This window comes from Sinocyclocheilus grahami, unplaced genomic scaffold, assembly GCF_001515645.1.
Source record: "Sinocyclocheilus grahami isolate Dianchi unplaced genomic scaffold, SAMN03320097.WGS_v1.1 scaffold39.1, whole genome shotgun sequence".
In the NCBI taxonomy this organism is placed as follows: domain Eukaryota; kingdom Metazoa; phylum Chordata; class Actinopteri; order Cypriniformes; family Cyprinidae; genus Sinocyclocheilus; species Sinocyclocheilus grahami.
Window position 1 is genome coordinate 4,070,187 of NW_015505218.1, and position 13,072 is coordinate 4,083,258.

At 36.3% G+C, this 13,072-nt stretch overlaps 2 protein-coding genes across 2 annotated transcripts in view; one reads left to right on the plus strand and one right to left on the minus strand.

Moving 5' to 3' along the window:
• Positions 1-5,350: 5,350 nt before the first annotated feature.
• Positions 5,351-9,238, minus strand: znf346 (zinc finger protein 346). Its single transcript, XM_016267658.1, has 7 exons — positions 9,130-9,238; positions 8,662-8,765; positions 7,616-7,705; positions 7,369-7,516; positions 6,813-7,028; positions 5,770-5,869; positions 5,351-5,680 (listed from the first exon to the last, which is right to left on the minus strand). Exons 1-7 carry the CDS (start codon positions 9,185-9,187, stop codon positions 5,545-5,547), a joined length of 852 nt encoding a protein of 283 aa, XP_016123144.1. The 5' UTR covers positions 9,188-9,238; the 3' UTR covers positions 5,351-5,544.
• A 1,760-nt stretch (positions 9,239-10,998) lies between these two features.
• LOC107582006 (BRCA1-A complex subunit RAP80-like) overlaps positions 10,999-13,072 on the plus strand; it is a 9,658-nt gene continuing 7,584 nt past the window's right edge. The window contains exons 1-3 of the mRNA XM_016267696.1: positions 10,999-11,339; positions 11,697-11,772; positions 11,872-11,996. Of these exons, the coding sequence (XP_016123182.1) occupies positions 11,232-11,339; positions 11,697-11,772; positions 11,872-11,996 (309 nt within the window). The 5' untranslated portion in view covers positions 10,999-11,231. The remainder of the gene's footprint in view (positions 11,340-11,696; positions 11,773-11,871; positions 11,997-13,072) is intronic.

Genomic DNA, 13,072 nt, shown 5'->3' on the forward strand with positions numbered 1-13,072 from the left:
TCTTATCACCAGTTCAACATTCTCTCATGTTTGTTGGATTATGTCAAGCAAACATCCGATTTGACATTATGAAACAGCCGTTTTGTAACTGCCCATGAACGTCTGGTGGTGTTAATTCCTGGAAACATGGCTCTAGGGAAATCATGATTTTTTTTTTTAAATAATATGTTTGAGCTGAAATAGAACATATCTATTGTTTCTGAAGGATAAACACTTGAAAATGATTGCAAAACCTCAGGAGGAAGGCTCAACCCTTTCTGTGGCTTAAACTAAGCTTTTGCTCATCCAGTGTGAAAAATGTGAGCCAACAGCTGTGCTTATTTCATTTCTAATGTGTCTCTGAAAGGAGTTCTTGTTGGAAAGTGAGGTATTTGTCCATTTTATTTAGCTAAAAAATATTATTATATTAATATTATCCATTATTTATTAAAATATTAAATGAGAATTATGGAGAAGTCATAGTCTTGACCTTTTTATAATATTTATTTATATATTTATTAAATGTATTTTTAAAGTAAAGGTATTTAATGTATTTAATACATAATAAAAGTATTTATAATGGCTGTATTTGGTATTAATTTATGCTATGTAAATCGGTTTTTAAAAACTAAATTAATAATAATAGCAGTTACAAAAAATAGCTGGACCTGGAAATTTTCACTTTTTGTGAGATCCACCCAACAGCTCACCTCCCATGTGAAAATAAGAGGCCAGCAGCGCATCAAGCAAATTAGCACTGGCTGCAGAGGGACGCTGAGAACAGTGAGCTCATTTCCATATAGATGTAGCCCATTCCTGCCACCTGTGATTCCCATTTGGTCTGTTCTTATACAGGGCTGTTTTGTTCCCTGCCTCACACAGGGTTTGAGGCATTGACCTCCGGATGTCTCCATCCTAGACAATAACCCCCTGAAACTGTGAGAGGCCAAACAGAGAACACAGCCTCCTGCCGCCCACATTCCCCTCCACAACACTCTCTCTCTTCACCCATGAGCAAACCCCCAACCCCTATTTCCTGAATCCTGACTGTCCACACACCCAAACACATATACTGTACACCATCCATGAGAGTTAAAACATTCAAAATAATTATGATTTTTTTTCCCCTTAACATTAACATTCTAGAAAAAAAAGCTATAGAGGCTTGTATGTAATGAATCATGAAGGTATTCTTAATAAAGCAATCTCATAAGTATTCTCATAAAGGGACATTTCTGTAAAGTAAATAAATAAAAATTCTGTCTTTTACTTATAAACACTTTATTAAAAAGAAAAATGAATTCATTAATAAAAATAAATCAAGCAATCCTGTGGAACATACACAGTTTTTCAAGTGACCTGACAAACCCCAAAAAGGACAAATAAAATAAAATCATAGCAGTAGATAAACGCATAAATACATATATTAAATTTGCATTTATTTTTTTGCACTTGTCAGTTTTAAGGTCTTGGGCATGTTTTGTTTCAGACTAGGAAAAACAACAAAAATACATGTTTAGGTAATTATTGTATTGAACTTTATCTATTTGATAAAGATAGATTTAAATAATAATTCATATCTTTAAAGTCCTTTATAAGTATTTATTTTATTGAACTTGATCTATTTGATAAAGATAGATTTATGCCTTTTTATATATAAATGGGCTTTTTTAATGCACTGAGCCAGAAATCGGCACTTCATTAGCACTTACATACACCAAACTTGACAGTTTTTACAAAATGGTTTGAACATATATCATTTGCCCTGACATATATAACTAAATATCTAATATGCCAGCATAATGACATAAAAAACAATGACATTAAAAAAAAACAAGTTTTGAACTAGCGTTCAGATTGTGTGCAAATCAGTGCATATGCAGTTACATCGTGCCTCATTTGCACATTTTATTAAACATTTTTTTTTTAAAAAGGAATTCAAAACAGTCATTTCGATGTGCTGTGATTAATCAAGGAGTCTTGCCTTAGGAGAAATATAAAAGAGATATATAAAAAGAAATAGGACAGTTTGCATTAGGTCTGTTCCACGCAGGCCACAAAAGCTCGCAAACAGCAAATAAAGGATGACTACACAACCCAAAGAGGGGTTCAGCAAACAGCACTCGGTTCAAACAAGTGTCCATGTGGCCATTCAATACACAAGGGCATGTTTGGAAACGCGAGTGTACACTTGAATGGGTCTGCCAAAGTCCAGCACTCATTCATCAAGTTACACTCAACATGACCCAAAGCTCCCTGGGCCTCATTTTGGATGAAATGTAGGGGTCAAACTATGAAACTACAGACTATAACCACTAAAGTTGCAGCACACTGTGCTACAGCCAGCCCGAAACAATCCTCTTTTCAAGGCAATGTGGTCCAGGTAATTCTAAACGTCTTTGTCGGGGCAAATTTGTAGAGATTAATCTGTCATCCTATAAATATAACTGCAATTCAAAGGAGAGCTAAACCCAACATGGTGCTAATATCTCTGCAGTGAATATACATAAGGAAAAGCTTTAAATGATGGTGGGTGGAGTTTGATGGGCTCACACAGGGAAGTCTATGTTTCAGCATGCAGGGTAGTACATAGAACTGGGTTGTTTATACACCGTGGCGCCTCACCGGAGGGGCAGTACCCCTCGCTCTCAGTGAATGGAAAGCACCAGATACCTCCCCCTTCAAGTAAATAGATCTTATCAATGAAAATAGTCAGATCTCCTCCCCACTGCCTTTTTATGAATGGAAAAATGAGCCACGTTCATTTTTACAGCACATGAGGGATATAGAAACTGGGTATAGTGCTGTTAACAGCTATAAACTTTTAGGCAACTGCTTTTTTTTTTTTTTTTAGTGGAGTTGATTTATTATTTATGTTTCAGTAGCAAAAACAACAACAGAAAAGGCATAGGGAATTTTATGAAGTTGCTAACAATCCATACTTGATTTACAGATGTTGTATGGTTCTAGCAACGCTATGAAACGAATAAAAAATAAAAAAGTGTAATAAAAAAGTTGAGAAGTCTGCATTAATACAAATGCATATCAGAAAACAATTATCAGAGAAGACAAGAAAATTGTATTGTCCTTCATTCATCAAAAGTTGTGATCAAGAAATGGCTTATAGTGTGTAAAGTACGCCATCTAGAGGATAAGATATGAGTCTATGCATCCTTTTTTGAAGACATCTTGGAAAAACTGTATTTTATACACTTTCTGGCAAAAACAAAGTTACTGTCTGGATAAGCAAACACTTCAGATTTTAGGACTGAATCATTATTACAGTGATTAATGTTTCTGACATGTTGTATGTTTGTCAACACTTCTTTTAACCCTAACTGACAACATAATGGCTGTTTAAGAAATTAAAATCTACATTGCATCATTTAGGGTTAAAGAAAATGGCATGTCAGAAACATTAATCACTGCAATAATGCCCCAATCAGTATTTGCTTTTTTATATATGAACTTGGTAGAAAATTTGTTCAAACAAACAGGTCATTCAGAAGTTATAACTATACACACATTAAAACCATTTAAAATGACTAGAATTCAGCATTCAGCAATTTGACCAATCATAAGAGAGTTAATTTATATACAGACGCTACAGTAGCAAAAACAGGGTGAGGTGGGGCAATATAAATCTTCCAAAAGGCTCTAGCAGAAGTTAGCTAACATTTCTTATGGCAGCTTTATTGCAAAGGTCAATATGTAGATGGAAAACCGTAAGCTTATACAAATGTGGACTTCTATATTGAAAAGAAATGTAGAATAATAAAAGCTGCCCAGTCTTATTTTTAACATAGAAGTGGCACAGCCACTGAAATACGCTAGGCATTCGGTGTCAGGCAATTTTATTTTATTAATTAATTACACATAATAAATAGCTTATTTCAGCACTGAAAAATAAGGTGGATATGAGAGCAATTTGTGAGTGCATGCATGTTCATTAAACCAGTCTGAAATACTAAAGTTTTTTTTCTCTCAAAACATTTTACTGGATGAAAAGTAACATACATCTCTTTAGGCTCACACTGTCTGTTGAAAAGTAAATTGACCAATAAAAAGCAAAATGACAACAAAAACATATATGCTACCAAGTTTGAAGGCCTTAATCCAGCACATAATTGCTGTTGTGCTGCTTAGAGGCCTTTAACATTGCAAGTACATTTGTCAATATAACATTTCAGGCTGCCAAACTAAGCAACACTGTACTTACAGTAGTCCTTTTGCTGACTGCTATTGGGTTCATTGACAGATTTGGATGAAACCGTATCAATTCCCAACATACATCTATCATAACAGACTTGGGAGAAAGAAAAAACGAGGCCCTTTCGGTTTGAGGACACACAAAGATTAATGGTCACGCTTCAGTCTTTCACAATGACTTAAAAAATGGCCCCTAATAAACAGACTCTTAAATCATTTGTAAGCTTAATTATGATGGTTTTAAACACTAATTGAACTATTGCTGATTTTACATCTTAGCATCAGTCTCTTGCACCAAGACCAATCTGCAATGTACATTGCAAAAATAAACAATGCAAGCCATACACATATGCTCAACAGTCATCGAAATCTTGTTGCATTTCCACGTTCTAATTAGAGCGTTTTCACATTAATCCTGAACAGAGGCTGTCAACTTGCAAGTACATTTACGACTAATCAGCTTGTAGTACTAGTTTGACTTTGTAAAACAGTTACACCAGAATATACTGCAGGAATCTATGTCATGACAATGTCAAGATGACATTTGTACCTAAATATAAACTAAATAAATAAATCAACTTCATTATCAGGTGCTAATTTCCTATGATTGGACAGCTTTAATAAATAGGACAAGTTCAGTTTGGATGTTAGAAGTGAAGCACCAATTTAACAACTTAAATCTCTAGTAAGTGTATGAAATTACAGTAGACTTCCTACTTAAAGATTTACGTGGAAATGGAAAGGAGCCATGAGAAATGAAAGACAACTAATGTCCAGCCTAGAACAAACAGAGTAAATCACTAAAATTGGTTAAAAAAATCTTTTTTTTTTTTTTTTAAATTGACAGAAAATCTGAAATAAAGCACTCTAAGCTCCCAAAAAAACAAACTTTCCAAACGCTGCACACTATCAAATTCAACAGCTCTGAACTTCACAGACATTCATTTAACAAAACATGGAGCTTGAGCAGTTTAAAATAATAAGCAACAAGTAAGAGTCAGAGTATCAAACACATAGACAAAACATCACCCGAAACCACCTTCAGAATCTGTATGTGGAGATTGTGGAAATGAATTTTTGTAAACCAAACAAACACTTAACATAACACTAATAAACAATCCTAACACTGGAAAAAAGCAGCACTCTTAAGTTTTGCCTCCTCGCCTTCGATTTTTTCCGACGTTTATTGTGGTCCCTCAACTGTGTGTGAGAGTGACAAGATTAGACGGGAAGAGATGTAGTGTGGTGAAAAGCTGGCCTTAGGAGATGCACAGTGCAGACACACATTGACCTGTGCCTAAACAGAAGAAGCTTGTCACAAATGAGAAGAGTGCAGCGGAGTCTGACAGCGTCTTCTCACTCATAGCCCTCGTTGAAGCTGTCCCAGTCCCCCGCATCCTCTGGTCCTTCCTGGTTGGGTGGATACTGGAAATCGGGCTGGTAGTTCTCAGGGGGGCCGGGAAATGCATTTGGCCCTTTCTTGAGTCTGCCACTGTCAAATAGGGGAATATGTTATTAGTCGACCAATAAGATGAGGAAATCTTTTCGAGAAGGCTGCTTAAAGCAGCATGAGTTACTCACTGGTTCTTGTGTTTGGAACCGCTGATGTGGGCCTGGTACTGCTCCACGGAGTTCAGTTCAATATCGCACACAGTACATGGGTAGCCCTTCAGTGTGGAGGCTGATAAAAATTGCGACAAATACAACAAAGTGACCACAAATCCTCAGTTTCAAGGTTAAAATGGAGTAAGTGTTATACATAAGTGGCTGGCTATAACTAGGGCTGTGCTGACAATACTGTGATGAAGTGATTTTAACAGATCTTTGATGAACCAACATTCAAAAGATCCATTTTTTAGTCTGTTTTCTGATGATGCGTAATAAGCTTTTGGTATGAAAATTTTGGTATGCACATTTACATTACATGTACATGTACATTCAAATTTACACAATAAATACAGTTCCGATATTGTTCAATTTTTGCGTGACAGATCAATGTTGCCACTTGCCTCAAACGGTTTTTGTACTTTAATATTCACAGACACCAGTACATATTGTGTTTTAATTCACTGTATAGCCTACTTGTGATTTATTCACCCAAAATTAGCCAAATTCCACGGCATTCTGCATTATACTGCAAGTCCCATATTTGTGACTGGATTCTGTGATTCCATCTGCATCGCAGAAATCCTTACTGTATGCATAAACACACTGTATTTGAAATATAGCTGCAACCCGAATACAGATTTTAAACATAATTTGAGGTGCATATAAACATGGTCAATGATATTCCTTATGTTCTGTGCAACTTGTTCAGTTGTTCGAGATAAATTTGAAGTTAAATCAACTGTAGTTGACAACCATAATTCATTTAGATGAATTTTTTAGAATACTATACTTACAATGTAAGTTTGCAAATGCAGTTGAACATTCACAGAATTGTGAAGTGTGCACCTTTGTTAAAGCACATCATTGGTTTAATAATTTGTATATGAATTATTATACTAATTTATATAAATTAGTATATTACTACATAAAAGGGTAACTTCTGGCTGTGTGTTACTGATGTAATTCCCACATCAAGTTCTACATATGGGATGTGAGACCCCCTTCTATGTTCTGACCTGGTGCAGAGGACGGCCCATAGGTCTCCATCAGCTTCTGTTTAGTCAGGTGTTTTTTATGTTTCTTGCCATTGTAGTGCTGCTGAGCCATGAGTGGATTGTTGAAGGAAGCCTGGCAGATGGAGCAGAAGCGGTTGGGGTCCTGCTTTGCTGGCCCCTGCCCACCTTCAGGTAGCCCTTCATCCTTCTTCACCTGCGCTTTGGGCTGAGGTAATGCTGGAATATGAGCAAAAACACAGCAGGTCAGCTCTTCAGTGTGAATGGAATGCATATGCATTATCATCATCATTTAACATTTCGATCCTATTTTTTATAAGTCTAAACTATTAGATGTGAAATCAGAAAATATGATCAATTGCTTTGCATTTGTGGTGTACAATATACCTAGATGTTATTAAAAATGAAACCTAGGAATACTGTATAATGCACTACGAAAATACCCAGTACAAAAGAACTGATCGCAGAGCAAGTCTAACTTGTTTTTACAAGTGTACATCTCATTCTGATAATTCCAGGATTTTAAGCACTAAATATCATGATAATCAAGTCTTCTTACCAGGAGTCTGCTGACCAAAGGTCTTCAAGCGAAGGTTCTTGGAGTGAACTTTGCCCTGGTAATGTGACTGTGCCACTACTGGGGACGAGAATGTCATGTTGCACACATTGCAGGCTTTGTATTTGTCCCCTTCGTCGACATTAATGGTCTGCAAAACATAACACTAGCCATTAATGCAGGACACAAACACATCTGTGATCCAATATTCAATAAGTCTCCATCACATCCGGCTATTTATCTGACTTACATCACCTGAAGGCTTGAACCGTTTTGCGATGGGCTCCTCATTACCATGAATGCTCATGTACCGGCGTACTTTGCTCTCATGTTTTTTGCTCTACAAGAGACAAAAAAAATGTACATTAGAAGGTATGACATTTAGTAAAGTGCTTTTGTCATGGGATAATTGTCATGAAACATTTTCCAAGCTTTATTTACCAATAGTCAGTTATCATGCTGGGAATAAATGTAGCATGTTTAATCAACGTTTGGGTAAAAATGTCTTACATTTTGACAGTCTCTGATCAAATAATGAGCTGAGCAGATGTTAAAAAAGCATGGGGGATGTAATAAAATGCTGGAACTGGAAGGTGATGTTGAGCACACTTCATTGTGGGATACAGACTGACTTGGTACCCACACAGGCCTGTCCCAATACCCACAATATCCAATACTGTCCCTTTTAAGGGAGGCCAGCTTACTGGGCAACCATCTTGGGAGATCTTCTACTTATTTATTCTGTCATGAGAGTTTGTTTACTAGAACTGTCATATTGTGAACACAAATTTCTCTCATTTATTGAAATTCAAGTGGCTCGCCTCTGCTATATTCGGTCTCTGATAGTACCCAGCACTTTTCTCTGTTAAAATAACCATGTTTTTACTATAGTAAAAGTGTAGTAGCCATGTTTTTTTGGCGCATTGATTACCATTTGTACAACCACAGTTTTTTAATGGTTAAACTGTGGTTAGTGTAGCAAGACAATGGTTCATTTGTGCTTACCATGGTTTAACTATAGCAACCATGGTTTTTTTGGTTTAATTTGAAGTAAAACCAAGGTTAATTTTCGTAAGGGTTGCAAGCCTATACTGTAGATTTTAGTCTGGGTATTCAAAGCAAGCATACATAAAAACAGAGCATACTACAGAAGTAGTATGAGTAGCATGCTAGTATTCTGAACTACTTGAAATCAGTATCTAGTCCCCAAAACCCCGTTTTGTACTGTATTGGCTGAGAACCAAAGGAAATGATGCGATCATTTAAACTTTGTTCATATGAGTTGTGAATTCATACCTGGTAATGTGCAAGTTTCTGGGATTCTGAGATTAAGACAGCGCTACACACTTTACACTGAGAATCAGAGAACAAGTCACTGTGCTCCTTTATCATTCGGTTCACTGAAAGAAAGACCAGCATCAGAAAAAGTAACTACAAAGCGGCATTTCATTGTTATATAAAAGACACGCATACAAAACAGCTTTGAGGCAAAGTATGCAACGCTCAAATCAAACCTAAAATAGACTTTCTTTGCATTTAGGTGCAAAAAAATCAGACTATGTCTTACATCGACCTTGGATACGCTGTTCTTCCTAGACACTATAGCAGCAGTCCTAAGAGCACTGAGGAGCTATGCTACCATGCTTTACACTCCCTCACACTCTCAGGCACTGTACACTCTCGGAATAAATGTCATGTTTTGCTTATAAATAATGCATCGAATGTAACACCATTTATGCAGAATGGATGTCGCCTATCTCTTACCCCCGGCCGCCCCTGACGGTAAATATGGAAAATCTCCATTCGGCTCTTGCTGCGCCATGATGTTTGCAGGAGGCGGATCTCGCGCATGCGCAGTCGTTACATGCGCCGCACAAGTCTCTTCATATATCCCGTAACCCATTTTTATTCTATTTACAAACAAATGTGTGAACCATTTATCCTACATGCTTCACAAAATTATTTCTATACAAGTCTACGCAACCACTAAGCAATGCAGATGACGTAAGGGTCCTGTGTCTTGTTGCTATGCGAGTTGGTTTGTTTTGCTAAAGGAATCGTTACTTTCTAACCTGGCAAGTGAAGTTGGCATTCTTTTAAATTACGTTTAATCTCCCAACTGGCATTTTACCAGTTTTAAGTGTTATTAATGCACAAATGAACACTTAATTTCGCGTATGATTTGACAGTAATATGTAATTATTTGCACCGCAAATCTTTTATCTTTTTGGCGTGATTAAGAGCAACGTCTGGTTCGTGAATGAATCGTTTTGTGGAGTCGAATCTTTCCGTGAACCGGTTCACAAACAGTGTTGGGGGTAACGCATTACAAGTAACGCGAGTTACGTAATCAGATTACTTTTTTCAAGTAACTAGTAAAGTAATGCATTACTTTTTAATTTACAAGATCATATCTGAGTTACTTTTTCAAATAAGTAACGCAAGTTACTTTTTTCCCCCAATTTATTGACTGACAGCTCTCCTGTCCCCATGTTGAGAGAAATCAGATGTTACTGTAGTTCTAAAATAAATATGAATATGCATTAATTAATCTCACTCACAAAAAAACACAGATTCAGTATTCCTCAAAATGAATAAAAATAATGCAACTCAGAATATGACGTAAACCTGCAAGAATTAAATGTTAAACAACACAAATATGCTTTATGTATTTAATCCCATTCTATTAACCAATGTCTTTGCTTCTGACCTTCGATGATCCAGTTCAACCGTACTAATGAGCACAAATTACTCTAGACAAACATTTGTGTCTTTTTTATTGCTGAAGTGTGTTGAAATTTCTTCTTCTGCATTCTACTGTACGGACGCAAATTTACATTTCCTTCAGCCTGAGGCTTATTCATTTCACTTTTGGTGTGAAAAGGCTTTTATATTTGCCAAAAATAGAACTTTTTTATTTTAAAAACAAACAAGCAAGCCCTGTCCAGATTTAAAAAGTAACGCAAAAGTAACGTAGCGCATTACTTTCCATAAAAAGTAACTAAGTACCGTAATTAGTTACTTTTTTATGGAGTAACGCAATATTGTAATGCATTACTTTTAAAAGTAACTTTCCCCAACACTGTTCACAAAATCCGTTCAGGAATGGGTTTGAATCCGAGCTAACAACTCACTGAACAACAATTTTGTTGTAAGTGTAAATTCAATTTAGTTTCGAAATGACTTTTATCTAGTTCAAAGTTTTGTGAGCTGAATTTTGGCTTCAAATTGTGACACATGAAGTTACAATGGACATCCTTAATTAAAAAAAAGAAAACAAAGAAGGTGACTATATGACTTAAAATTTATTGATATTACATATGACTTAAATTTTATATCCATCAAATTTAGTGGCGTTTTAAACCCCTATTTTGTTATTAAAACCCTATATGTTAGTAATGCAATTGAATTTTAATATAATTTATTTTTATGTAGTTAATATCGCATTCTTATTTGGATTAACGTTGTCTTTAAAACCTAATAAATGTAAATAAAAATGTTGTAATGACGTAAAAGAATCATTGAATCGCTTTTGAACCAGTTCTTTGAAACAAACCGATTCGCGGAAATGACTCGAACTTCCCATCAAACAAAAAAAAAATCGTGCCGGTTCGCGCGCTGTCGGTTGTGACGTAACGTCTTTCCTTGTCCCTCATGTCACGTGACGTGATATGACAACCGCTTGTGAAAATAGCTTGGAATCGAAGTCCTTGTTTTTCGAGCCTTTGACCGACCGAACTTAACGTTGTATTATCGAAAATGAACATCGAACGTGTTCAGCAAAAGTTTAGGAGCAGTTAAGAGTCTCAGAGAGTGTGTTTAGAGGTGGACACAGAGAGAATTAATGTTGTTGAGGTCGCGGCAGGATGCCCCGCCGGAAGCGCACAACGGATGAAGGCGGAAGAAGAGCGAAAGTCGGCAGAGTGGAGCACAACGAAGAGACCCTGGTCATATCTGATTCTGAAAATGAAGAGGTAACGTTACTGTGTTTACAGTGGACAACCACATACTATGTGTTTGGCTTCGTTTAAAGGTTTCTGTGTGGTTTAAGAGTCATCTAAATGGGACAGCACAGCAACAACTTTTCCTAAATAATTACCATGGTAATAATTGTTTCTAATACATTTCACTGTTAGTTCTAGATATTCAGTATTGGGTATGTTGTGCTAATTTCTGTTCCTATAACATCACGAAATGGAACTGCAAAAAAATGTCTTCCATTGAATCTTCCAAAGAAGCCCCTTTAACTATGAAAGTTTATGGTACATTTTAATAGTAAAGGATTATTAGGAATGATAGACCAACTTGAAATTTGACCTTTATATCCTCAGGAGGAAGATTGCTCACTTAAAAGGTCCTCTCGGACCACCCGGTGGAAACGAAGGGAGAATAAATCTCAACTACGAGGTACTGTAACTCACAACAAATCATTAATTTTGCCTGGAAAATTAGGTGTGCATTTCATTTCAGACCTGTTTTTGTTGTGATTTCTACTTGTGATTTCAGACATGACAGAAGAAGAGATGCTGAACCTGGCCATGAGACTTAGCGCTCAAGAAGCAAACAATGCTTCCCAGAAACTACAGCAGGAAGACAACAACGTACAAAAGGCCATAACAGAAAGTCTTAATGTTGGTGAAACATTTATTCTCATTTTGGCTGTTATACATTATATGACGTTTAAAATTGGAACAGATTTTAAAACACTAGGCATCGTTCACTTTTGTAGTTTGTAACTGGAGAAAACGGAGCGTCATTACTAGACTTTAAAGGGGTCATATGATGCTTTTTTAAAGATCATTATTTTGCGCAAAACTCCGCGTTTGAACAGTCAATAGCAAATACTTAAACTAATAACAAAACAGTAGCTGATTCAGAAGCGCCAGATTGTCATAGCAAAGTCAGAATTACCTCCTCTCCTAGGTTCACGAAACGGTCGTCCATAAAATGCATTGCTGTTCTGTTCTAAGTAATCTGAAAGATTTCTAAATGCATCTACTTTCGGAAGGCTAAATAAAGTGCTTTTGCTTTTGCCTAGAAACACACAGCGTCTCCCTGACATGCTGCTTCAACACTAACTGCGGTTACTGAAACCACGCCTTCTTTCTTTGCGTGCACATTTGGGCGCATTATGCAAATATTTCCACATAGTGAGGTAGATATGTGGGGGCGTGTTAGAACGAGCCGTTTTAGGGGGGGCGTGGCAGAGTCTTAACTTTGATAAAGAATATTTCTTTGGGTTTGTGACTTTAGTATTTGCAACTTCAGGGATCTTATCTATGCACAATCAGCTTGTAGTCATTACTTCAACATTACTAGACTTTAAGCAGAGGCAGACAAAGTACACAACTCCATTACTTGAGTGACAGTACAGATACTGCTGGTCAAATATTACTCCATTACAAGTAAAAGTTGTAAAGACAGATTTTTACTTAAGTAAAAGTACAGAAGTACTTGCTTTTAAAAGTACTTAAGTACCAAAAGTAAATTAGATTTTTTTACGTCAATGCAATTTTATTATTGTTGTATGTAATACTTGCAATACCTCTGAAGCAACTTAAAATACATTACACCTACTGAATACACTGACTAGCTTGTAGTATCTTTTGGAATAAAGAGCTTTTAGAATGTTAAAAACCTATGGGGGAAAAACAACAACAACAGAAAAATTATTATTTAACACCCCTACCCACCCCCACAAAAGCAG

Excerpts from the sequence above, each read along its gene's own strand:
- znf346 (XM_016267658.1), bottom strand. The coding sequence starts at position 9,187 with ATGGCGCAGCAAGAGCCGAATGGAGATTTTCCATATTTACCGTCAGGG. Across the intron at positions 5,870-6,812 it reads TGGGCCGTCCTCTGCACCAG|CCTCCACACTGAAGGGCTAC; the intron begins GTCAGAACATAG and ends AATTTTTATCAG. Across the intron at positions 5,681-5,769 it reads GGTTCCAAACACAAGAACCA|TGGCAGACTCAAGAAAGGGC; the intron begins GTGAGTAACTCA and ends CCTATTTGACAG.